Here is a 26,596-nt window from a genome sequence, read left to right as displayed (position 1 = left end):
ACCATTTCGTAGCCACGAAAGATTGCTCCTGATGGGACTGGGCCACTAAAGTGTCCATCCTATGAGACAACGACACCTCCGTGATCCACTCCTCCAGGGAAGAGTGGTCTGTAATGGGGCATTATTGTTTTAGCTGCCTGCAGCAAGTGTCGCAGCAATGATTTTTTTATAGGCCATTTTAGACATCGGAAACATGAACAACAGCACCACCTTCAGTGAGGCTGGTACTATGACGTCCGTGACAGCCTTAACCACCTTGAGCACCATCTCCCAGAAGGCCCTCAAAATCGGGCATGACCACCAAATGTGGGTCATGGTTCCCTCTTCTAAATTGCAGTGCCAGCAAAGATTAGATCTTCTGCAGATCGATCCATTCATCCAGGCCCGGACTGACAGGCGGGAGGGGCGGGACTTCTCCCGGTGGGCTGGCCGGTGGAGGGGTGGGGGGGCTGTCCCCCGCCTCTCCCGCACTGCCTGCTGTTTATTTATTAACATTATTTTGTGGCTGCCGCCACCCGCCGGCCACCACTATAGCGGCGGGGTCCGGTGAGCGGCCCCCGCCGCCAATTTTCAATGCTGCTGGTAGCCAACCGTATAATATGTAATATGATATAGACAGAGGCAGGGCCGGATTGGCCATAGATGGGCCAGTCCCTGTAGTGGGCCACTCGATCTGCGGCCACTCTCTCCTTTGCAGCATGAACGGCAGGCAGCATTTGCCTTGAGCTGCACGATTATGCTGCACTCGCTGCACAGTTAAAATCCGCAGGAGCAGGAGGAGGGGGTGGTGTGCTTTGTGCCGGCCCCTGCTCCTGCTGATTAGACAGTGACAGTAGATCAAGCCTCCATCCGGCCCGCGAGATGTGGGCGCCAATGCTGCTCCCTGCTTCCCTGATCAATGCAGCGCGATGACCAGGCCCTGAAGTGCGGCAGCATCATGATGATACTGCACTGCTGACGTCATCACATGGCGCGCAGACACACGTCGGGTACCGGTAAGCGCTTCACGGAGCCGAAGATGAAAAGTTTTATCAACGTGGATGAGAGAGGAGGGGAGAGGATTAGGGCACAAGATGAGTGAAAGAGGGCACAGCTTTGCAAAAAAAAGTGGAGGGAGTACTTTATACAGATGGACAATGTGTGTCTCTAAGGTGGGAGGGGGGGGATTTTGTACTGAAGCAGTGTGGGGAGGAATGTTTTGGAGAGGAACTGTGTGTGTGTGTGTCTGTGTATGAGGCCTGGCTGTGTGTGTGTGTGTGTGTGTGTGTGTATGTGTATGAGGCCTGGCTGTGTGTGTGTATGAGGCCTGGTTGTGTGTGTGTGTGTGTGTGTATGAGGCCTGGCTGTGTGTGTGCGTGTGTGTGTGTGTATGAGGCCTGGCTGTGTGTGTGTGTATGTGTGTGTGTGTATGAGGCCTGGCTGTGTTTGTGTGTGTGTGTGTGTATGAGGCCTGGCTGTGTGTGTGTGTCTATGTGTGTGTATGAGGCCTGGCTGTGTGTGTGTGTGTGTGTATGAGGCCTGGCTGTGTGTGTGTATGAGGCCTGGCTGTGTGTGTGTGTGTGTGTGTATATGAGGCCTCTCTGTGTGTGTGTATGAGGCCTGGCTGTGTGTGTGTGTGTGTATGAGGCTTGGGTGTATGTGTGTGTCTGTGTATGAGGCTTGGGTGTGTGTGTGTGTGTGTATGAGGCTTGGGTGTGTGTGTCTGTGTATGAGGCCTGGTGTTTGTGTGTGTGTGTGTTTGTGTGTGTGTGTGTGTGTGTGTGTGTGTGTGTGTGTGTGTGTGTGTGTGAGGCCTGACTGTGTGTGTGTGTGTGTGTATGAGGCCTGGCTGTGTGTGTATATGTGTATGAGGCCTGGCTGGGTGTGTGTGTGTGTGTGTGTGAGTGTGTGTGTGTGAAGCCTGGCTCTGGGTGTGTGTGTGTGAGAGAGAAGCAGGGATATTATGGAGAGGGGCAGCCTGGGGGGAATATGATGTAGAGGGTCAGCCTGGGTGGAATATGATGGAGAGGGGCAGCCTGGGGGGGAAAATGACTATGTTCACATTTCTGTTGTTTATGATCAGTCACAATCCGCCGTTCCGATAAACAACGCAATCCGTTTGGCAGATTCCGTTGTTTCCCATAGACTTGTATGAGTGGAGGATTGCGACTGATGCCCTTGCGTTGCGTCCGCCAACCGGCTGATCAGTCATGGAACGACTGACCGTCGGGCGGCAGAAACGCAGCATGTAACGTTTTTTGAGCAGCGGAATCCTTATGTTTTCACTGCGCATGCTCAGATCTTGTGTTTAATCATTCAAATGACTGTCTCTCTCTCGGCGGCCGAACGATCAGCTGATCTCCCGGCGGCCGGCTTCTGTGAGCGATCAGCTGATGTCCCGGCCGCCGGCTTTTGGGAGCGATCAGCTGATCTCCCGGCGGCCGGCTTATGAAAGAGATCAGCTGATCTCCCGGCGGCCAACTTATGAGAGCATTCAGCTGATCGTTCACAATAGATCAGCTGATTGCTCTCAAAAGCCGGCGTCCGGGAGATCAGCTGATTGCTTTCAAAAGCCAGCGGCCGGCTTATGAGGGAGATCAGCTGATCGCTCTCAAAAGCCGGTCGCCAGCTTTTGAGAGCGATCAGCTGATCTCCCGGCGGCCGGCTAATGAGAGCGATCAGCTGATCTCCCGGCGGCCGGCTAATGAGAGTGATCAGCTGATCGTTCTCTTTTTCTCGTTTTACAACGGAATGCGCTTTCTCATGACAATGAATTCCATTTCTTGTCACTCGTTGTACAACGCATCAGTCACAAACGTCAAGCAACACAGGTGACTGATGCAAAACAACGGAAATGTGAACATAGCCTATGATGGAGAGGGGCAGCCTGGGGGAAATATGATGGATAGCGGCAGCGTAGGGGGAATATGATGGAGAGAGGCAGCCTGGCGGGAGAGAATATGATGAAGAGGGGCAGCCTGGGGGGAATATGATGGAGAGGGGCAGCTTGTGGGGGAATATGATGGATAGGGGCAGCCTGTGGGGGAAATATGATGGAGAGGGACAGCCTGGGGGTAATATAATGGAGAGGGGCAGCCTGTGGCAGAGTATGATGGAGAGGGACAGCCTGGGGGTAATATAATGGAGAGGGGCAGCCTGGGGGGTAATATAATGGGGAGGGGCAGCGTGGGGGGGAATATGATGGAGAGGGGCAGCCTATGGGGGAATATGATGGATAGGGGCAGCCTGTGGGGAAATATGATGGAGAGGGGTAGCCTGTGGGGGAATATGATGGATAGGGACAGTCTGGGGGGAATATAATGGAGAGGGACAGCCTGGGGGGAATATAATGGAGAGGGGCAGTCTGGGGATAATATAATGGAGAGGGGCAGCAGGGGGGGAATATGATGGAGAGGGGCAGCCTGTGGGGGAATATGATGGAGAGGTTCAGTTTGTGGAGGGGATATTTTGTGAAGGAAGCACTGCAATTTTTTTTTCAGGAGTGCAGAATAGGAGACATTTATGGGGCAGTATAATGATACTTTTATTTTTAAGAGCGCCATGTTGGGAAGTGTTGCGGAAGGTGGAGAAGAGGGAAATCTGGACACTTGAGCACTGTGCGCGACATCTCATCATGGTGTCTTTATTTCATGGAGACACAAGGCACGGGAACAACTCTGATTTGAGATTACATCACCTATAAGGTACCTGCATGTAAATCATTTTGATACTGCCTGAATCTCATCAGTACTGTGGTTCCTCTATGCTCCGCAATCTGATGATGCCTGATAACAACTCCCAACTCACAGCATCTCCTTATCATTTTTCAGGACAACCTGGTAGTTGGTTTGTACAATGCAATTGTACATGGGGCTAAGGTTGGCTATTTATTCATGTACTGATGGTAATTTTGACTCTGCATTCATGTGCTGATGGTGGTTCTGGTGCTACATTTATGTGCTGACGGTGGTTTTGGCTTTGCATTCATGTGCTAACGGTGGTTACGGCGTTGCATTCACGTGCTGACCTTGGTTCTAGCTTTGTATTCATGTGCTGAAGGTGGTTCTGGCTGTGCATTCATGTGCTGAGCTTGGTTCTGATGCTGCATTCATGTGCTAATGGTTCTTGTACTGCATTTATGTACTGATGGTGATTATTGCGATGCATTCATGTACTGACGCTGATTCTGGTGTTGCATTTATGTACAGATGGTGGTTCTGGTGCTGCACTTCTGTAATGACAGTGGATCTGATCTTGTACACATTTAACAATCCAAAACAAGCTTCATGGCTTCAAGTTAAAATCTAAAAAAAATCTTCAAAACTGTTTTGAGATTGAGGAGAATTTGGCGAGATTCTTATCCAAAAACAGTGTAAATTAGCTTATGTTCATATTGATTTTTTGAGCTGAAACTGAGAATAATCTCACCAAATCCTCATTAAATCCTTACAAACTTTATTCCAGGGATGCATTAATGTACTCATGGTGGTTCTAGTGATATATTCATGTAAGTGCCCCTAACATGATACTAACTGCTCACATCCTCTTGATGTCTGATGCTTCCTTTTTGTTATAAAAATTATAAACTGCTGTTGTGTCTGCTGTCTATAATTGATTGGTTTCAGCGCCGTCATTGTGACGTGACATCAGCGTTGCAGACAATAGCAGGCCTGGGAGAGACAATAAAGCAGTTTGTTTTCAACCAAACAATCCAGGGAATGGGTTTCCAAAACCGGAAAACCACTTTCAGGGCATTTTTTCTGCTTTTTGACCATCTTTTTTTTTTCCGTGTTTTCTCATTGTTTTTGTCACATTTTTTACTGCGCTTCTAAGAAAAAGCAATGGTAAAACGCAACAAAAAAGACGTCCGGGCATCTTCCGAGCCTTCCTATTGACCTGCATAGTAAAGTACAGAGCGTCTTCCGAGTGGTAAACACCAGAAGAATGGAGCAGTCACTGCTTTTAATCACTGGGTGGTTTTAGAAACCTGAACTGGTTAAAAGATGCTGAAAATCCTGAACCTGTGCACAGCGAGTAGATGCATATGGTCATTCCAGTATTTTTCATAGTGGTGTCCATGGTGGGATCTGCCCCCAAAAAATGGCACTGCACCTTCCCTAAGTGATATGTGTCCAAAATTATCACCAGTGAAAACTACAGCTTCCTTCCATTCCCCCTATCCAAAAAAAGCAAAGTTATGGGTCTCAGAAATTGGTGGAAAAAAAATCTGATTTTGTATCCCTGCCCATCAGCAATATGAAGAAGCCACAGCACTATAGAGGGCAGCATCCTCTTCATTATCTATGAGCTCTGTAGGGAAAATAGCAGCAAATAAAGCAATAAATAGGACTGTAAGCTGGTCACAGCTGTGACTACATGTTATATGGTTGTGTTACACAATCTACAAGTGCACAAAGATATCACACATTCACCACGCGACAAGTGGGCCTGTGTACCCCCAAATGCCAGGGGTGAATGTGAGTCCCAGTCCGGCCCTGCATTCATCTCTTTATAAAAAATCCTCTCCGTTCTAGATAATAAATTAAATTTTAATTCTATTATTTACTGCTTGCTGCCTAGGTTACTGGCCACCTCTACTGTCTTTCAGCAGTAGCCAGTATCCTTAGGCATGAAGTGCAGTGCTTACAAGCTCTGTCCTGAAGCTAGATGTATTTGGCCAGCTTAGATGCCCTTGCACTTCTCCAATTCTTCAGGGACCAAGCTGTTTCTTTTAGGAGCATCAGAGAGTACCCAGTTTGTACCAGCAGTGTAACCATGCCACTGATCCAAACTATCAATCAATCAGGAGTGCATTACCCCCTGCGAATAGGAAGATGAAAAGCTAAGGTTCTGTGTAGTAATGAAAACCCAACTATAGACAACCCACTTAAAAGATTAAATTATCTAATTTTAAATGTTTTTGTAGCGCCCCTGACTACATCAGGGTGCTACAGGGAACTGCAGGGCCTACCCCCCCATGGTTCCAGGTTCCCATCAACAGTGTCACTAACATCCGCACTACAAATCCCAACCACACCTCACACCAGAACTGGACAGACACACCAGTGGGTTGGTCAAGTTGGAGCACGGCCGCCCACCTAGGGGTCAGACAGACTGGTGGGAGGGGGATCAAGTCAGTTTGAGAGTATCCCTCAGAGAGTGAGGAGCGAGGTAGTTGGAGCTCCCAGGGAGGTGACAGGTTGGGTCGCAGATGGTAGACCGGGACCACAGGAGTCGGGGGCCGGTATTTGGAACACTGGACAGGAGTGTAAAGGGTGCTATACACGCTGTGACATAGCTAGCGATCTCATTAGCGATGTGACATGCCAGATCGCAGATAAGATTTGCTGAGATCGCACATAGGTCATTTTTTTTAGCACTGGTCACATATGCGATCTCGGCAAATCGTATATGCGATCTGGCGTGTTACACCGCTAACGATATCGCTAGCGATGTTGCAGCGTGTAAAGCACCCTTAACAGACGCAGTCTAGGAGGACTGTTGGCACCAGAAATTCCAGCCACCTTACCGGTACCGAGCACGGCAGGGATTGGAGGCGACAGCACAACGCGGGGGATAGGGTTCTCCAAAACACACAACCCACAAAAATCCCAAGTGCCAGCCACCAAGAGCACAGCTACCACATACACAGGTAACGGGGTCCCGAAAGCTTCAAGCCGAGGGGCCACTATGGAAAAATCCATTTGTGCACAGAAGCAGGGCTCCGGACATACCAAGTGACACTGGTGGGAGCGGGACCTGGACGGGCTCCCCTGTAGAGACTGCGGTGCCTAGAGACATTGGTTTAACATCTGTGTTGAGTGTCTGCTTACTCCATCCAAATCCAGCACCACGACAACCGCAGTGAGTAACCTGTCCCCTGCATCCTGCTTCCCAAGGCCAAGCCATCCATTCACCAAACTCCCACTATCCGGGGCCTTCCCTACCTGCGGAGGGATTGACGCCTTTCTGCCCCCACATCATCTGCCCCGGTACTCCTTTCGGCAGCAGCGGTACCCCTTTACCACAACCCGCAGGTGGCGTCACGGACATTCATCTCCTGTAAATATCCCCTTACATTTGAAGTGGCCGCAAGCCCCTGGGTCCGGAGACCCTCGAGCCACAGCAACCCCGGATCCGAGCTGTTCGACTGCTGCAGGAGTGGCACATTTTTATTTAGGCTCAAAACATGTATTATTTCTTAATTTAGAATTATCGGTATTCCATTTCTACAGGCAAACATACCAAATTTCAGAATGCCAAATGTAAGAATCCATTATGAACTTATCACTCTTACACATAAAGCTCATCACAGTTTTGCACCATCTTACATCTCCTCCCTCATCTCTGTCTAGTGTCTACCATCGAACTCACCTTCTCCATTCCACTAAGGACCTAAGAATAATAACCTCTAATATCCGAACCTCCCAATCCCATCTTCAATACTTCTCTTATGCTGTACCAATTTTCTGGAATGTACTACTTCAGACAATCCAATTAATTCCCAGTATCTACAGTTCAAAGTGTGCCGGAAAAACACATTTTCTTAGACTGGCTTTTCACCTCACCTCACTCATCTAACTATCCCTTGTTCTCTCTTCCACACACTCAGTAGATCTTTGTACCTGTACTTATAGAGATACTGTCTTGTGACTGGTTATTGCAGCGTTATTTGAATGCCCCTATTTAATGTATTGATGACTGGACCTTATACTTATTTTTTACCTTTTACCTTTTGTGTTACCCCTATTTCCTCTTAGATTGTAAGCTTCCGAGAAGGGACCTCACTTTGTATGCGTTGAATTAAGTCTAATGCGGGCTTTATACGAGACGACCGATCGTGCTATGCATCGTCGGGGTCACGGTTTTCGTGACACACATCCGGCATCGTACACGATGTCGTCTTGTGTGACACCTCCGAGCGACGCAGTATCGCTCACAAATCGTGAGTCGTGTACTCGTTGCTAGGTTTCATAAAATTGTTTAATTAAAATGGCACCGGTTGTTCATCGTTTCCGTGACATCACACGTTGCTCCGTGTGACACAACGGGAACGATGAACACAGCTTACCTGCATCCCGCGGCACCCGCCGGCTATGTGGAAGGAAGCAGGTGGGCGGGATGTTTACATCCCAGTCATCTCCGCCTCTCTGCTTATATTGGCCGGCTGCCGTGTGACGTCGCTGTGACACCGAACGTCCCTCCCACTTCAGGAAGTGGACGTTCGTCGCCCCCAGCGAGGTCATCCGGAAGGTAAGTGCGTGTGACGGGGGTTAAACAAGTTTGTGCGCCACGGGCAGCGATTTGCCCGTGACGCAAAAAAGACGGGGGCGGGTACGATCGCTCGTGCTATCGCACGATAGATCGTACCGTGTAAAGCAGGCTTTACTCTATAAAGTCTTATCCAGTTTGTACAAGTACCCTCTGAATTATAAAATGCTGCGTAATATGTTGCCACTATATAAATATAACATATTATTACGGTCAGGGTCGGACTGGGGTGTGAGGTGCCTACCAGGGAAATTGCCTCTAGGGGTCCACACTATAGCTGCAATAAACGTTTTTATTATTGCAGTTAATAATGGAATCTGTTATTTACAGTCAGTCGCAGTTTTTCTTACACACGGACATTCCTTGTCCTAGGAAAACCACCGAGTCCATCAGCCAAACAATATCCAAGAGAAGCAAAAAGGCGGCTCGGTGGCTGAGTGGTTAGCACTGCAGTCTTGTGGTGGCTCAGTGGTTAGCACTACAGTCTTGCAGCACTAGGGTCCTGGGTTCTAAACCACCCAGGACAATATCTGCAAGGAGTTTGTATGTTCTCCCCGTGTTTGCGTGGATTTCCTCCGGGTTCTCCAGTTTCCTCCCACATTCAAAGACATTCTGATAGCATCATATGTTGTTGTATACTTACGTTGTTGTGAGCCGTGACGAGTCTTCAGAGAGGGGCGACATATAAGTTCGACCAATAAATAAATAAATAAAATGTTATCCAGCATCTTCAGATGGAAAAGTTTACTATGATTAATCCACCTCTGCCCCCATGTACCCATCATATAGGGAAATCCCCTATAGAGTTAATATGTGGAGGTGTGAAGCATTACCACTCCAATACACTTTTCCATTTGGAGACTCTGGTGAATATTTGTCTTCTCTTTCCACCTTCATACATTTACATAATTATCAAGTAACTAGAAGGTGGCCCGATTCTAACGCATCGGGTATTCTAGAATGTATTGTGTAGTTAATGTATGATTTTTGTTATATATATAGATGTTGTTGTGTGTAGTTGTCACGTGTTTGTGTAGGGCACTGTAAATGTTCTGGGTGTTGTCTGGGTGGGTGTGGGGGTGTGTGAGAGCGATGTTGTTTGTGTGTTGCGTTGTGTGTGTTGCATTGTTTGTGGAGCGCTGTGTGTCTGCAGCGTTGTGTGTGTGTGGTGCTGTGTGTGTGGTGCTGTGTGTGTTGCGTTGTGTGTGTTGCGTTGTGTGTGGAGCACTGTGTGTCTGCAGCGTTGTGTGTGGTGCTGTGTGTGTTGCGCGGTTTGTGTGGGTGTGTGTGTGTTTTGGGGGGAGGTATGTTTTGTGCAGTGTGTGTGTGTTGGAGGAGTAGTGCTGGAGGGAGAAGAGTATAATAGGAGGAGTAGTTCTGGGCAGAGAGGAGTATAATAGGAGGAGGAGTCCTGGGGAGAGAGGAGTATAATAGGAGGAGTAGTCCTGGGGGGAGAGGAGTATAATAGGAGGAGTAGTCCTGGGGGGAAAGGAGTATAATAGGAGGAGTAGTCCTGGGGGAAAGGAGTATAATAGGAGCAGTAGTTCTGGGGGGAAAGGAGTATAATAGGAGGAGTAGTCCTGGGGGAAGAGGAGTATAATAGGAGGAGTAGTCCTGGGGGGAGAGGAGTATAATAGTAGGAGTAGTCCTGGGGGGAAAGGAGTATAATAGGAGGAGTAGTCCTGGGGGGAGAGGAGTATAATAGGATGAGCAGTCCTGGGGGGAGAGGAGTATAATAGTAGGAGTAGTCCTGGGGGGAGAGCAGATAATAGGAGGAGTAGTCCTGGGGGGAGAGGAGTATAATAGGAGGAGTAGTCCTGGAGGGGAGGTGTCTAATAGATTAAGTAGTCCTGGAGGGGAGGTGTCTAATAGGTGGAGTAGTCCTGGGGGGAGGTGTCTAATAGGTGGAGTAGTCCTGGGGGGAGGTGTATAGGTGCCCAATGTGTGTGGGGAGGCATGGCCGAGCGGGCAGAGCGAGTGGGGGCGTCGCCGAGCGGGCAGAGTGTGTGGGGGGCGTGGCCGATCGGGCAGAGCGTGTGTGGGGCGTGGACGCATGGGCAGAGCGTGTGGGGGGCGTGGCCGAGCGGGCAGAGCATCTGAGGGGTGTGGCCGAGTGGGCAGAGCGGGTGGGAAGCGTGGCCGAGTGGGCAGAGCGTGTGGGGGGTGTGGCTGAGGGGGCAGAGTGTGTGGGCGGCATGGCCAAGCGGGCAGAGCGTGTGGGGGGCGTGGCCAAGCGGGCAGAGCGTGTGGGGGCGTGGCCGAGTGGGCAGAGTGTGTGGGGGGCATGGCCGAGCGGGCAGAGTGTGTGGGGGGCATGGAAAAGCGATTTCCATAGTTACCCGATGTGTATCATGGTTACCAGCGTATCCGGCTCCGGGACACGGGTGCCGGGAGTCGGGGTAAGCTAGTAAGCATGGTACACATCATGTAAGTATTAAAAGCGACAGTGGTGGTTCACTTTTTGTTTGTTGGTCTCCTGCTGTGCAGCACGCATTGGCGTGTGACAGCGGGAGACCAACGATCTGAATGGGCAGGGAGCTGGGCATAGGCTGGTAACCATGGTACACAATATTACCCCATGTGTAGTTGCCGGCGTACGCTGGTGTGGGCTCCCGGGGGTGCAGCACTCACCTGAGAGTCGGGGCTCCGTGTCGGTTCGAGGAATGCGTGCGGGGCCAGGCTGAGCGTCCAATGCGTGAGGGGGCGGGGCCTGGCCAAGCGGCCAATGCGTGCGGGGGGAGGGGCCTGGTCGAGCGGCCAATCCGTGCAGGGGGTGGGGCCAGGCCGAGCCGAGTGGCCAATCCGTGCGGGGGGCGGGGCCAGGCCGAGCTCAGCGGCCAATGTGATGGTTGTCACTGTAACGACATAATTTTGGAGCAAGACAGACAGACAGACAGAATAAGGCAATTGTATATATAGATGATCAGCCCCCAGTGTCTGTACTGGATGTGACCAGTCATTCTGTGGGGACAGAGGCCTATAACAGCCTCACTGTGGTTTCCAAATTAGCTTTATATGTTGGATAAACCCTTTACTAGTCCTGTGTATTCTGACAACACTGCTCTATAGGCAGATCATGTTTGTTTTTTTGTTTTCTTTTACATATACAGTATTTATACTGAGGCCCCTCCTGTTCTATCATCACATATAGAGGCCCCCTGAAGAGTAATTACATATAGCCTAATGGTCATGTCACACACAACGACAGCGATGACGACGTCGCTGCTAAGTCACCATTTTCTGTGACGTAGCAGCGATCTTGCTAGTGATGTCGCTGTGTGTGACATCCAGCAACGACCTGGCCCCTGCTGTGAGGTCGCCGGTTGTTGCTGAATGTCCTGGACCATTTTTTGGACGGTGCTCTCCCGCTGTGAAGCACACATCGCTGTGTCTGACAGCGAGAGAGCAACGAACTGAATGTGCAGGGAGCAGGGAACCGGCGTCTACGGACGCTGGTAACCAAGGTAAATACCGGGTAACCAAGCAAAGGCTTGGTTACCTGATATTTACCTTCGTTACCAGCGTCCGCAGCTTATTGAAGCCGGCTGCCTGCTCCCTACACACGTAGCCAAGGTACACATCGGGTAACTATAAGCAAAGCGGTTTGCTTATTAACCCAATGTGTACTCTGGCTATGAGTGCAGGGAGCCAGCGCTAAGCGGTGTGCGCTGGAAACCAAGGTAAATATCGGGTAACCAAGCGAAGCACGGTTACCCAATATTTACCTTAGTTACCAAGCGCAGCATCGCTTCCACGCGTCGCTGCAGGCTGGGGGCTGATCACTGGTCGCTGGTGAGATCTACCTGTTTGACAGCTCACCAGCGACCATGTAACGACACAGCAGCGATCCTGATAAGGTCAGATCGTCGTCGTGAACGCTGCTGCGTCGCTACGTGTGACCTAGGCCTAATGACACTGACAATGACAATGACACTGACACTGGAGGTACAGGATAATGTCACTGACACTGGGGGTACAGGATAATGACGATAAATGAAGAAGGTGATCCAGCTGAGTGATCAGGTGATTTATTCAGTGCAGTTCAGACAATGCATAGAGACTTTGTTAACGCGTTTTTGGCTTAGCGCCCTTAATCATAATGGTTATGATTAAGGGCGCTAAGCCAGAAACGCGTTAACAACGTCTCTATGCATTGTCTGAACTGCACTGAATAAATCACCTGATCACTAAGCTGGATCACCTTCTTCATTTATCGTTGCTGTGCGGCCAGGGCAGGGCCGCATCCGAGTCTGAGGCACGGTGAGGTCAGACGTGGGTGAGCTGGATTCCTACACAGGATAATGACACTGACACTGGGGTACAGGATAATGACACTGGGGGAACAAGATAATGACAATGAGGTACAGTACAGGATAATGACACTGACACTGGGGTTACAGGATAATGTCACTGACACTGGGGGTACAGGATAATGACACTGACACTCGGGGTACAGGATAATGACACTGGGGTACAGGATAATGTCACTGACACTGGGGGTACAGGATAATGACACTGGGGGTACATGATAATGACTCTGACACTGGGGTACAGGATAATGACACTGGGGGTACAGGATAATGACAATGGGATACGGTACAGGATAATAACACTGACACTGGGGCTACAGGATAATGACACTGACATTGGGGTTACAGGATACTGACACTTGATACTCAGTACAGGATAAGACACTTGGGGTAAAGGATAATTACTCTGGACACTTGGTTCTTTTCCTCAACACCCAGCTTTTCTATGTTCTGGGTGATGAGGAAAACACCCTTTTTCTCTCAGCCCAGCACCCAGCTTTCCCATGATATCAGAGAGTGGGAAAGCTGGGAGCTGAGGACAAAATGGATATCAGAACACTGAAAGGCTGGGTGATGAGGAAAAGAGCCTCTTTCTCTCAGCTCAGCACCCAGATTTCCCAATCCCATCCCATGCTCTGACTGTTGCTATCCCTCTCTTTCCCTAATCCCTACTGATATATGGTTACTGTGTGGACTTGACGCATGTCATGCAGCAGGGACTGGTGCACACACCCTCACCCCCAAATCACACACACCCTGCACTATCAATCACACACACCCTGCACCCTCAAATCACACACACCTTGCACCCTCAAATCACACACACCCTGCACCCTCAAATCACACACACCCTGCACCATCAAAAAACACACACCCAGCATCCCCAAATCACACACACCAGGCACCCCCAAATCACACACCGAGCACCCTCATGCCCTGCATATCTCAGGCAGACTGGTTGTACCCCAAATTACCCCTCTCTCAAACACACTGAAGCCCCATGTCCCACACTGCAAAACACACACACACACAGTATCCTTTAACACCCCTCTGTCACAGTTTGTACCCCTCATATGCCACTCACTCACCATCCCACATGTCCCTCTCATCCCTCTTTTACCGGCCACATACTCCTCAATCGGCATCTCCTGCCCGGCTCCTCCCACACGGTCACATTGGCATAAGTCATCGCAGGTCCTAGCTGCAAATCCACTAGATGCAGTTTCTTCTTCTAGAAGCAGCTTGTGTTCTGCCCCTGCCGCGCTCGGAGCTCATAAGCTCCGGGCGCCCCCCTCTAGGTCAGGACTGCCCCCTCTGCCCCCTCTAGCTACTGGCGCTGTCATAATCTGACTGATGCATACAGTGTCATCACCTGCGGCGGCGGCCCCCTTGGCTGGTGATCCAATTTTGGGGGGGACCCCCACGTGTTTATTTTTTTAATTATTTATTTAATTTAAAATAACAGCGTGGGGTGCCCTCAGTTTTGGATTACCAGCCAAGGTGAAGCTGCCAGCTGTGGTCTGCAGGCTGCAGCCGTCTGCTTTACCCTAGCTGGCTATCAAAAATAGAGGGAACCTCACGTCATTTTTTTTAAATTTATTTATATTTTTTTGCTAAATACAAGGCTAAGCATCCCTTAGTGCCACATGAAAGGCACCAAATGGTGCAAAATTACAAAATGCAGGAGACTGGGACATTATGTGTCTTTCTGCCATTATAATGACAGAAAAGACTGATATGAAGTGTAGAAGCACAAGAAAATCACCAGAGCGCTCTACACTGTGAAAAGCAGTAGAAAATGGCACTGGAGTGAACATGTGACCGCCTCATGTAGGTTGAAGCTATGGATCCTGGGTAAATTTATATATTTTCCCTCCTTCAGTTTTTTTGCAGTACGCAAAACAAACGGAAGGCACACGGATGACAAACGGATGACATACGGACCGTCTACGGAACGGAAACGGATGCCACACGGATACAACCGTGAAAAAAATTGACCTTTTTTTGCGGGCCGCAAAAACGGATTGGTCGTGTGAATGTAGCCTTATTCTGATCTGCCGTTTATAAACAGCAGGCAGAAATAAGTGAATAGCGCCCCCCAGCGTGCCGTGGCCGCAGGTCATTGTAATATACCTGGCGGGGGCCCCTGGAGGCTGTCAGGACAGCTTAGCATGAAAAGAAGGTCGAGGCCTACCGGGTGTTTCCCTGCTATGCCAGACCGACGCTGATTACGGTATTATTGGTAAAATAATGGTACTTACGCTATGTATGACATATCCCGGCTCACCATATAACACTAAAGGAGTGATTCTTTCATTGTTTGAATAGTGCAATCTGTTTGGAACCTCCTCTTTCTTGTAGACATTCAGTTTGGGGTGAGCACCTTTCAATGCTTTATATACTTTTTCCAAGTTTCCTTCTTTAGGAACAAGAAGTCCTGATGGCCCATAATCCACTAAATGAAACTGAATGTCAGAAAAAGCAAAACCTGGTATATTTCTCAGGATAATCTCATTGTCACCTTTCTGTACTGTAGTCATACCATGATCTGCAGTGATTATAATATTGAGATTGGATTCCAAGCTATAGTGTCGCACTCGATTCCGTATGTGTCCAACCATGCGATCTACTTGTTTAACTATGTCTTTGCGCTCCTGAGTATCTGGTCCATGTTTGTGTCCTGTCACATCGGGCTCTCCAAAATACAATGCTACAAAGTCGAGATCTTCCTCTATGAACCACTTCATCACGGTTTCTACATTTTCTTCCCATTCTGTTTCATTGCTGTAGTTGTGTCCTCTGCTCTCAGCTTTCTTAATATTTACAGTTTCCCCTCTATATGTCGCATTGCCACCAGGAAAGAAAAGTGATCCAGTTTTTAAACCCTGAGAAGAAAAAAAAATGTCATCATAAAATGTTTACATTAACTACAGTATTTATTTAGTAAAGGTTATAGATCTTTAAAGCACCACTCTAGCAAGTTTTTATTGCATCGCTGGAGTGGTGCTTTAAATGCAAGCCCCATGTCCGATACTCAGCTTGCAGTGCGTTCACCTGCTATCACTGCCTCTCCGTCTAGCTCTGGCGATTTGTGACCTGCCATTGCGCTCCAATGTTTCATGGAGCATGCCAGAGGTCACAACTCAATTCTTCGCTATGAAAGCCCCGTTCTGACCTTGTTCTGGCACTCATAGAGATGCCTTGGGAGCTTATCGTAACTCTGACTTCTGGCAAGACAGAAGCTACTGTCACAAGATGGCAGAGCGGGAACGGAGCAGCGTCGGAAACGGGGAAGCCACTGAAATGTGAGTATATGACAGGGAAAATTCAGACATGGCCAACTTTCAAGACTCATATATGTGATAACAGATAGGGAATAACAATATACATGCACATAGACTGTCCCTATAAAACTTAAATACTTTATTAAATTACTTAAAACCACACCGTGATTATTAAAAGTGCACAGCATAGATTGCTAGCCTCAATAGCTGCACCTTTCTGTGCACTGCCTAACAGCGGGGGTTGGCACCCTAAAAATGCGATATGGCGCCCTCACTCCGCAACGACTTTCCCTGCGGCCCCTGAATTCCCTGCCGGAAAAAGGTGCAGTGCCTAAGATAAGTGCAACAAACAAATTGGTGTGGCAGGTGGACAGTAGGGAGGGAAAGAAAAACTTATCTCATTGATATGAACAGAATGGTAATTTCAAGCCTCAACGCGTTTCTCCCAGAAGTTGGGTTCCTCAGGAGGCCAATAGTAAACTACAATGGTGGTTCAGGTAAAACCCTCTGTAGCCTAATGGCTGATTCAAAGAGGGGATCCTACAGAAATAACAAGATACATATAATACATATCAGATATGGTCTAATTGACCAGCAGTGGAATGTGAGCCAAACAAGCATAAAAAATTGTAGAAGCACATATCTGTTGATAAATAGCACACTGCAGACCCAAATAGTGCTGGTGTCCAAGGACCCTATTCAATGATATCACAGTGTGCTTGTGGGACTGGAGACTTTAAATACCAGTAGCTGTGCTGCAATAGGTCAGTTCCGCCTACTAGTTGCTAAGCACCATTGTAAACAACTCCTAATGGACATGCGCAGTCTAATGGCCATAAGGTTGTATGTAACAATTAGATAGACAACAAACACTCAAATCCCGCGAGATGTGAAGCAAATCTCACCCCAGAAAGGATCCTAGTAACAGATGTAAGGGTACCGTCTCACTAAACGACATACCAGGGATTCCGACCACGAAATAACCTGGTCAGGATCGCTGGTGCGTCGCTACATGGTTGCTGGTGAGCTGTCAATCAGGCAGATCTCACCAGCGACCAGTAACCAGCCACCAGCCAGCAGCGACTCGTGGAAACGATGCTGTGCTTGTGTCAGTGTTCCGGGATTTCCAGTTTGCTTCTGAAGGATCTTGCCCTTTGTTAACATGGAGGTTTCTGTTCTGTTGCCCTACTTCCTGTTCATCTGTTTAAAAGCCCGCCCTTAAGCTTAGTCTAGTTGCTTGAGTATACTGCTTCCTGTGTACTCCTGCCCTGCTGCTCTCATTTCCTGGTTGCTGTTTTGGTTTCTGGTGAATCACCTGATACCGAGCCTGGACTTCACCTGGTCTCATCGAGCTGTGCCCTCGCTGGTCCCGGACTCTATCTGCTGTCTCTGGTTGGCGTTTGTGCCCGGTCACTTCCGGTACATCTCTACCATAGGACCCGTGTTCCACATCCAGTACGGACATTTTTTGGACTGTAATCTGTTGCCCTTTCGTGTCCCGGCTGCTGCGCATTTAGGCCTTCTGGGGTGATTGCCAGACAGCCCCTGTTTAGGGGTTCGCTCCTGGTGGCCTCCCTGGGGGAGTCCGGTGAGCGGCCCCGGGAATTCCCCTGTGCTCCAAACCTGGCAGGTATTTACTGTGTTTATGTTCTACTGTGTATATGTTCTGTTCTGTGTACATATTTTGGTTACATATTATAAAACGTCTTTGCACCAAGAGCCCGTCTCTGGTTGTCATTGCCCTAACGCAATCGAAATCCTCAGTTCATACAATAGTATTACAGCTTGGTAACCAAGGTAAATATCGGGTAACTAAGCAAAATGCTTTGCTTGGTTACCAGATATTTACCCTGGTTACCAGCGCACACCGCTTAGCGCTGGCTTCCTGCACGCGTAGCTAGGGTACCCATCGGGTTACTAAGCAAAGCGCTTCGCTTAGTTACCCGATGTGTACTCTGGCTACATGTGCAGGGAGCCAGCACTGGCAGCCTGAGAGTGGCGTACGCTAGTAACCAAGGTAAATATTGGGTAACCAAGCAAAGCCCTTCACTTGGTTACCCAATGTGTACCTTGGTTACCAGCGTTCGTAGCTTCCAGATGCCGGCTCCCTGCTCCCTGCAAATTCAGATCATTGCTCTCTTGCTGTCAAACACAGCGATGTGTGCTTCACAGCAGGAGAGCAACAGGCAAAAAATGAACCAGCACTGTGTGTAACGATCAGCGATTTCACAGCAGAAACCAGGTCGCTGCTTAGTGTCACACACAGCGAGATCGCTAATGAGGTCACTGGTATGTCACAAAACCTGTGACTCAGCAGCAATCTCGCTAGCAATCTCGCTATGTGAGAAGTACCCCTAAAACCACCTAAAATGAGATTTGGCAGTCATCCAGAGCCAAACTGCTAGTGTATAAACGGTGTATTTACCAAAAATTTGCATTATAAAGCCATATAGATAAAGGTAGGTGGAGTGATGTTTGTCATGCTAATCCGAGGCATGATAAGCAAGGTACAGACACTGATATAAATTCGTTATGGGGAGATAAGGTATGCACACCAGTGACTATGTAAGGGGAATACATGGAATAGCAGAAACTGCTGTGTGAATACTGACTTGAAAAATCCAATAGCTATATGTAAGAGTGAAAATGTGAAAAATGGAACCTGCATTACTGCCATGAACATATGAATCAAGAGAAATTTAGCTACTGAATTGATCAATGCAATAGAGCCCCAACACTACGCCAAAGTATTTCTCTACGTTGGGGTCCCTAGCTTGTGTGTGTCCTCTCATGCAGTTAAAAAACTTACCGTGCATGGGAAGCTGAGACCCAGGCTATTTATGCGTATTATATGGATTGGCAATAGGTGTGGTGGGGAGGGTTCACAAACGAAAAACTACTAACAATAACGAATAACGTTTGGAACACCATTCTAAGTCCGAACTGGGTGCAAAAAACCTAAAAAAACATCACTATGGGGAGATAAGGTATGCACACCAGTGACTATGTAAGGGGAATACATGGAATAGCAGAAACTGCTGTGTGAATACTGACTTGAAAAATCCAATAGCTACATGTAAGAGTGAAAATGTGAAAAATGGAATCTGGATTACTGCCATGAACATATGAATCAAGAGAAATTTAGCTACTGAATTGATCAATGCAATAGAGCCCCAACACTACGCCAAAGTATTTCTCTACGTTGGGGTCCCTAGCTTGTGTGTGTCCTCTCATGCAGTTAAAAAACTTACCGTGTATGGGAAGCTGAGACCCAGGCTATTTATGCGTATTATATGGATTGGCAATAGGTGTGGTGGGGAGGGTTCACAAACGAAAAACTACTAACAATAACGAATAACGTTTGGAACACCATTCTAAGTCCGAACTGGGTGCAAAAAACCTAAAAAAACATCACTATGGGGAGATAAGGTATGCACACCAGTGACTATGTAAGGGGAATACATGCAATAGCAGAAACTGCTGTGTGAATACTGACTTGAAAAATCCAATAGCTACATGTAAGAGTGAAAATGTTGATTCATATGTTCATGGCAGTAATGCAGATTCCATTTTTCACATTTTCACTCTTACATGTAGCTATTGGATTTTTCAAGTCAGTATTCGCACAGCAGTTTCTGCTATTCCATGTATTCCCCTTACATAGTCACTGGTGTGCATACCTTATCTCCCCATAGTGATGTTTTTTTAGGTTTTTTGCACCCAGTTCGGACTTAGAATGGTGTTCCAAACGTTATTCGTTATTGTTAGTAGTTTTTCGTTTGTGAACCCTCCCCACCACACCTATTGCCAATCCATATAATACGCATAAATAGCCTGGGTCTCAGCTTCCCATACACGGTAAGTTTTTTAACTGCATGAGAGGACACACACAAGCTAGGGACCCCAACGTAGAGAAATACTTTGGCGTAGTGTTGGGGCTCTATTGCATTGATCAATTCAGTAGCTAAATTTCTCTTGATTCATATGTTCATGGCAGTAATGCAGATTCCATTTTTCACATTTTCACTCTTACATGTAGCTATTGGATTTTTCAAGTCAGTATTCACACAGCAGTTTCTGCTATTCCATGTATTCCCCTTACATAGTCACTGGTGTGCATACCTTATCTCCCCATAGTGATGTTTTTTTAGTTTTTTTGCACCCAGTTCGGACTTAGAATGGTGTTCCAAACGTTATTCGTTACTGATATAAATTCGAACACATATCAGAGACAAAACTACTAGTATAAAAGCTTAGTATGATAACTATTTCTACATTTATAACACCCTGAACAATAGCGCTATGGGTGGGCGGAGCTAAGTTGATGACAGGTGGTCAGAGTCACAATAGCCAATCAGTAATAGGCAAAAGGCATTACATGACGAGGATTGAAAGCATCATACAGGGGCAGTCTCCAACATGATGGACAAACTCACAGTGCAACATAGAAACACTGAGTGGCCGGGGAAATCATCAAGAGTGTGCTTAAAGCAATAGTATTAGGATCTAACGCATAATAATCAAGGTACAAACATTGATATTAATTCTAATACAGATTGGAGACGAAGCCGCTAGTATATATGCTTAGTATAATAACCCATTATACAATTATAACACTCTAAAAATAGCGCTTTAGGTGCGTGGGGCAACATTGATAAATAGTCAGGGGCATGATAGCCAATCAAAGGAAAAAAGAAAGGCATCACATGACGAGGATTGAGGGCATCATACAAGGGCGGTCTCCAACATGATAGACATACTACCAGTGCAACCTAGAAGCACTGAATGGGCGGGGAAACCACAACCAGGGTGCATAGCAGCTTTGCAACAGAGGTTATCAGGTTTAACATCTGGATTCATCCCAATCAGGCATAGTGCAAAAATTGACTTGACTCAATTAGAGATGTATCTATTTATAGTCCAAAAATACATTGGACGATATAAACTCATCGGGAAGAACTGAATAGATAAAAACATTGAAAATCAGGAAAAACACCATAAATACCTCATAGAAAGCACGCAAATGATATCAGTTCATTAAGGCCTCTGGGACTCACCGACTCAATCCGAAAAATCCATTCACATTCTCTCCTAAAGAGTTGTTTGTCATGGTCCCCACCCCTTATTTTGGTTTTGACAACCTCAATAACGGAAAAGGACAACTGTTGAGGATTATCTGGATGGAGCAGGTTCATGTGTCTAGCCAAAGGGGTGTCACGTTTATTACGAATGTCGCCAAGGTGCTTGCCCACCTGCCTCCGAAATTCTCACTTGGTCTTCCCAAAAAAAGCAAGAGGGCAACCACATTTTGCGACATAAATGTTTCCTGTGGTACGGCAATTACAAAAGTCTCTCAGAAGGAAGACCTTCTTGTTAGCAGCACTCATGACAGATTTTATTGGCCTCATCACAGTAATATAACTGCAATTGCCACATCTAAAACAAACCACAGGCCCTACGATCAAGCCAAGTCCCCCCTCCCTCGGGCCTCTGATATAAACTATACACTAGTTTATCTTTAGGTGAAGGCCCACGCCAAAAGTAAATCGGGATCAGCCAAAAATATATCCCAATATTTCCGAATTGTTTGATACATTTTCTGACTCTGACAGTCGAAGGTGCCAATCAGCCGTATGGGATTTCTATCCTTTCTGTTATCCCTTGGGTTAAGTAACACAGTTCTATCACAACACAAAGTATGATTGTAAGCCCTATTGATAACATCTGAGGATAACCCCTATCTGAATATTGATTGCCATTTCCTTCGCTTGTAGTTCAAAATCTGATACGGAGGAACAATTTCTATGGAGTCTCATAAATTCCTCGTTTGAGGGGTAGAGGGTGATGGCTTTGCCAATGTAATAGGTTATTAGTGGCTGTAGGCCTACAGTAGGTTTTAGTACCGATAGTACCATCTCCCATTTTCTGAATTGTGACATAAAGAAAGGCAAGTTCTTGTGCATGAATCTCTGAAGTAAAGGTAAGGCCAAAGGTAATAACATTCAGAAAACTCAAGAACTTCGTGAATTCTATCCTGCTTCCAGTCCATAATATCAAGATGTCATCTATATAGCGAGACCATGATGCAATATGAGATTGCCACCCATGGTCTATCTCTGAGAAAACAACAGTCTCCTCCCACCAGCCCAGAAACAAATTAGCATAAGCGGGGGCACAGGGGCTTTCCATCGCTGTGCCCTGAGGTGGTGGAAAAATTTTTGATTGATTGAATAGAAAGATATTATGTGTGAGGAGAAATTACAACAACTGAATTACAAAGGTATTGTGCCCATGACAATGTAGGTTCCTAGAAGCAAGATAAAACTCAAACGCTTGCAAGCCCATGTGGTGTGGAATACTACTATATAATGCCTTTTGCACTCAGGTGATACCAGGTGGTCAGACAAGTTCACTGTCCCTCAGAACTCTGTTTAATGATCTCTACTCCACTTACAAGGAACATAGTAGGTCCTGGTGGGAAATTAAAACATTAGAAAACTATATAAAAAATAAAGTTATCCCCAGGGGCCTACGTATTAACCTTAGTCCTTCCCCCAGAAAAAAACTGTTTGATACCGCCATTCAGAATCTTAATAAACAAATTGAGATTGTACTCAAACGTAAATCTGATTCTGACTTTAATCATCAGGAAAATATTCTACAAACATCAGTGGAGAAGTACCAGAGCAATCTCAAGGAGAGGAAACATTTGCAATTTCAGCGTGATCTGAAAGAGTTTTAGAATAAACAAGCATATCAGTTTGAGAATAGTAGACAAACCGATCAATCACTTTCAGATCTGGAAAATTCTGATACTGAGAGGTCTTCTTTTCTGAGTGGCGGTAGAAACCAGAGAAGGGGGTAGATCGAACAGGAGATGGCGTGGGCATAATCGGGGCTCTCAGAGTGGTGGAAGGGCGGCATTTGGCAACCGTACCAGCTCCGTGTCTCCAGGAGGGGGTGCCAATCCGTCAAATTTTTCATCAGTCCATCTTCCTCCTCTGGCTTGGCTTCCTCCTCTTTTTTAGAGAAGGACAAGAACTTACCATATCTATTGCGCAATCGCATGGGAAATTGAATCAGAGTCAGATTATTAATCTATCCAGCCATTCTCTTTCAGCCGTTGTATTATACAGTTAGGTCCAGAAATATTTGGACAGTGACACAATTTTCGCGAGTTGGGCTCTGCATGCCACCACATTGGATTTGAAATGAAACCTCTACAACAGAATTCAAGTGCAGATTGTAACGTTTAATTTGAAGGTTTGAACAAAAATATCTGATAGAAATTGTAGGAATTGTACACATTTCTTTACAAACACTCCACATTTTAGGAGGTCAAAAGTAATTGGACAAATAAACCAAACCCAAACAAAATATTTTTATTTTCAATATTTTGTTGCGAATCCTTTGGAGGCAATCACTGCCTTAAGTCTGGAACCCATGGACATCACCAAACGCTGGGTTTCCTCCTTCTTAATGCTTTGCCAGGCCTTTACAGCCGCAGCCTTCAGGTCTTGCTTGTTTGTGGGTCTTTCCGTCTTAAGTCTGGATTTGAGCAAGTGAAATGCATGCTCAATTGGGTTAAGATCTGGTGATTGACTTGGCCATTGCAGAATGTTCCACTTTTTGCACTCATGAACTCCGGGTAGCTTTGGCTGGATGCTTGGGGTCATTGTCCATCTGTACTATGAAGCGCCGTCCGATCAACTTTGCGGCATTTGGCTGAATCTGGGCTGAAAGTATATCCCGGTACACTTCAGAATTCATCCGGCTACTCTTGTCTGCTGTTATGTCATCAATAAACACAAGTGACCCAGTGCCATTGAAAGCCATGCATGCCCATGCCATCACGTTGCCTCCACCATGTTTTACAGAGGATGTGGTGTGCCTTGGATCATGTGCCGTTCCCTTTCTTCTCCAAACTTTTTTCTTCCCATCATTCTGGTACAGGTTGATCTTTGTCTCATCTGTCCATAGAATACTTTTCCAGAACTGAGCTGGCTTCTTGAGGTGTTTTTCAGCAAATTTAACTCTGGCCTGTCTATTTTTAGAATTGATGAATGGTTTGCATCTAGATGTGAACCCTTTGTATTTACTTTCATGGAGTCTTCTCTTTACTGTTGACTTAGAGACAGATACACCTACTTCACTGAGAGTGTTCTGGACTTCAGTTGATGTTGTGAACGGGTTCTTCTTCACCAAAGAAAGTATGCGGTGATCATCCACCACTGTTGTCATCCGTGGACGCCCAGGCCTTTTTGAGTTCCCAAGCTCACCAGTCAATTCCTTTTTTCTCAGAATGTACCCGACTGTTGATTTTGCTACTCCAAGCATGTCTGCTATCTCTCTGATGGATTTTTTCTTTTTTTTCAGCCTCAGGATGTTCTGCTTCACCTCAATTGAGAGTTCCTTAGACCGCATGTTGTCTGGTCACAGTAACAGCTTCCAAATGCAAAACCACACACCTGTAATCAACCCCAGACCTTTTAACTACTTCATTGATTACAGGTTAACAGGGGAGACGCCTTCAGAGTTAATTGCAGCCCTTAGAGTACCTTGTCCAATTACTTTTGGTCCCTTGAAAAAGAGGAGGCTATGCATTACAGAGCTATGATTCCTAAACCCTTTCTCCGATTTGGATGTGAAAACTCTCATATTGTAGCTGGGAGTGTGCACTTTCAGCCCATATTATATATATAATTGTATTTCTGAACATGTTTTTGTAAACAGCTAAAATAACAAAACTTGTGTCACTGTCCAAATATTTCTGGACCTAACTGTATGTATCTTGTTATTTCTGTAGGATCCCCTCTTTGAATCAGCCATTTGGCTACAGAGGGTTTTTCTGAACCACCATTGTAGTTTACTTTTGGCCTTCTGAGGAATCCACTTCTGGGAGAAACGCGTTGAGGCTTGAAATTACCATTCTGTTCACATCAATGAGATAATTTTTTCTTTCCCCTCCCTACTGTCCACCTGCCACACCAATTCGTCTGTTGCACGTATCTTAGGCACTGCACCTTTTTTCCGGCAGGGACTTCAGGGGCAGCAGGGAGAGTCGTCGCGGAGTGGGGGCGACATATCGCATTTTTATGGTGCCAACCCCCGCTGTTAGGCAGTGCACAGATAGGTGCAGCTATTGAGGGCTAGCAATCTATCCTGTGCACTTTTAATTATCACAGTGTGGTTTTAAGAGTTTAATAAAGTATTTAAGTTTTATAGGGATAGCCAACTTTCACCCATTTTAACAAATCTGATATATCCGTTCGTGCTGCGGCTTCACAAGCAAAACTACATTTTTTGTGGATGTATCACATTCTGTTTTGAAGACCACCTCTTAAAAATTTTGAGAAAACACCAGAAAATTGAAGGCTTTATATAAATATAAAAACGCAGTTATAATAAAGCTCAGTCTAAGGCCTGCGTCACGCTGGTATGTGACTCGGACGAGTGCAATGCAAGTAGATTTTGCATTGCACTCGGCTTAATGTTAATCAATCAAGCAACTCATATCTGCTAGTTTTTGCTCACTCCTAATGGAACTGAGGAAAAAATCGTGGCATGCTCTAATTGTTAGCGAGTCTCGGCTCTCTTGCACCCATACAAGTCTATGGGTACGAATGAAATATAGGACTGCAATCGGTTGACATTCGAGAACAATATACAATAAATGCAGAGACCGGCAGGGGAGAACATGTAGAGATCACTCTCTACCCCGTCTCCGCAGCTGTGATCCGATCACAAGAGAGCAGGAGCCAAGGGTCATTAGCATATCGCATCGGATGCCATACGCTAATGAAACTCCAGTCTTCGGGTTCACTCACATCTGCATATGAAAGATGGCTGTCATGATTACAGCATGACTTTGACATTTCAGAGCCTGTGTATGGACTTTGTTTCCAGGGTTAGGTCAGGTGGGAGGGGCCTGTTTGTTTGTGCCTCGTTCCAGGGGTCACGCTGCATTATTATTTTGTGGCCAGTGATAGTTTCTGCTCTGCAGCGTGCACACTGGTTCCTGTGAGTTTACTCTAATTAAGTCCCGTTACCCAGCACCCCTCTCCCTGACCTCCATTCCTCCCGTCTTGTCTGACCTTCCTGTCTTCCTAACCCTGGTCCCGTTCTGTGTTCCCATCTACACTCCCTCCTGGCCTCTGACCTCGGTTTTTCTCTCTGACTTTGACTCTGCTTCCCTCCGGCTTCTGACATGACAACTTGGCTTCCAACCCCTGCTTCCACATGACTACAGCTTGTTTTCTCCTCTGTTGTGACGCGACATCCCAGTATAGACCTAGGCTTGATCGACTATTCCTGTGCTTGTACTAGCGACCTCTAGTGGGCTTCTGTCTAACTGCACACAGGAGCTTTTTCTTTTTTCCTGAGTAGCTGCGGCCCTTAGAGGAAGGTTGACATTGGCTCTGTTCTTGCTGCAGAAACCGTTTTGGAGTGAAATGCGAGTGACATGTGTGTGTCATTCCATATGTCATGCGAGTGCATTTTTCCATCTCTGTACCATCCGTGTGACATCGGTGTGCCATTTAATGAGATCTGTGTGACATCCAAATGTCGTCCATGAGAGACAGAGAATGTTTTAAGGCATTTTTATTACTTTCTGCAAAGTCAAAGTTTACATGCACATTGAGTACTATGCCTTTAAAGTTCCTTTCAAAAGATCTTTACTGACAATCACATAGATACTCAGTAGAGTTAATAATGAGCCCATTTGGCCAGATAACCCTGTGTAAGTGGCTA

The 26,596-nt window shown here is 46.7% G+C and overlaps 1 protein-coding gene across 2 annotated transcripts in view; it reads right to left on the bottom strand.

Annotated features, from left to right (window-relative positions):
* Nucleotides 1-26,596, bottom strand: part of ENPP7 (ectonucleotide pyrophosphatase/phosphodiesterase 7) — a 67,003-nt gene that overhangs the window by 26,546 nt on the left and 13,861 nt on the right. For both annotated transcript variants that reach the window (XM_075349703.1, XM_075349704.1), the window contains exon 3: nucleotides 14,822-15,445. In XM_075349703.1, coding sequence (XP_075205818.1) covers nucleotides 14,822-15,445 — 624 coding nt within the window. The remainder of the gene's footprint in view (nucleotides 1-14,821; nucleotides 15,446-26,596) is intronic.

The sequence above is a fragment of the Anomaloglossus baeobatrachus genome, chromosome 5, assembly GCF_048569485.1.
Source record: "Anomaloglossus baeobatrachus isolate aAnoBae1 chromosome 5, aAnoBae1.hap1, whole genome shotgun sequence".
Taxonomy (NCBI): Eukaryota; Metazoa; Chordata; class Amphibia; order Anura; family Aromobatidae; genus Anomaloglossus; species Anomaloglossus baeobatrachus.
The sequence above is the reverse complement of the archived record's forward strand: the minus strand, read 5'-3'. Positions and strand labels throughout refer to the sequence as shown.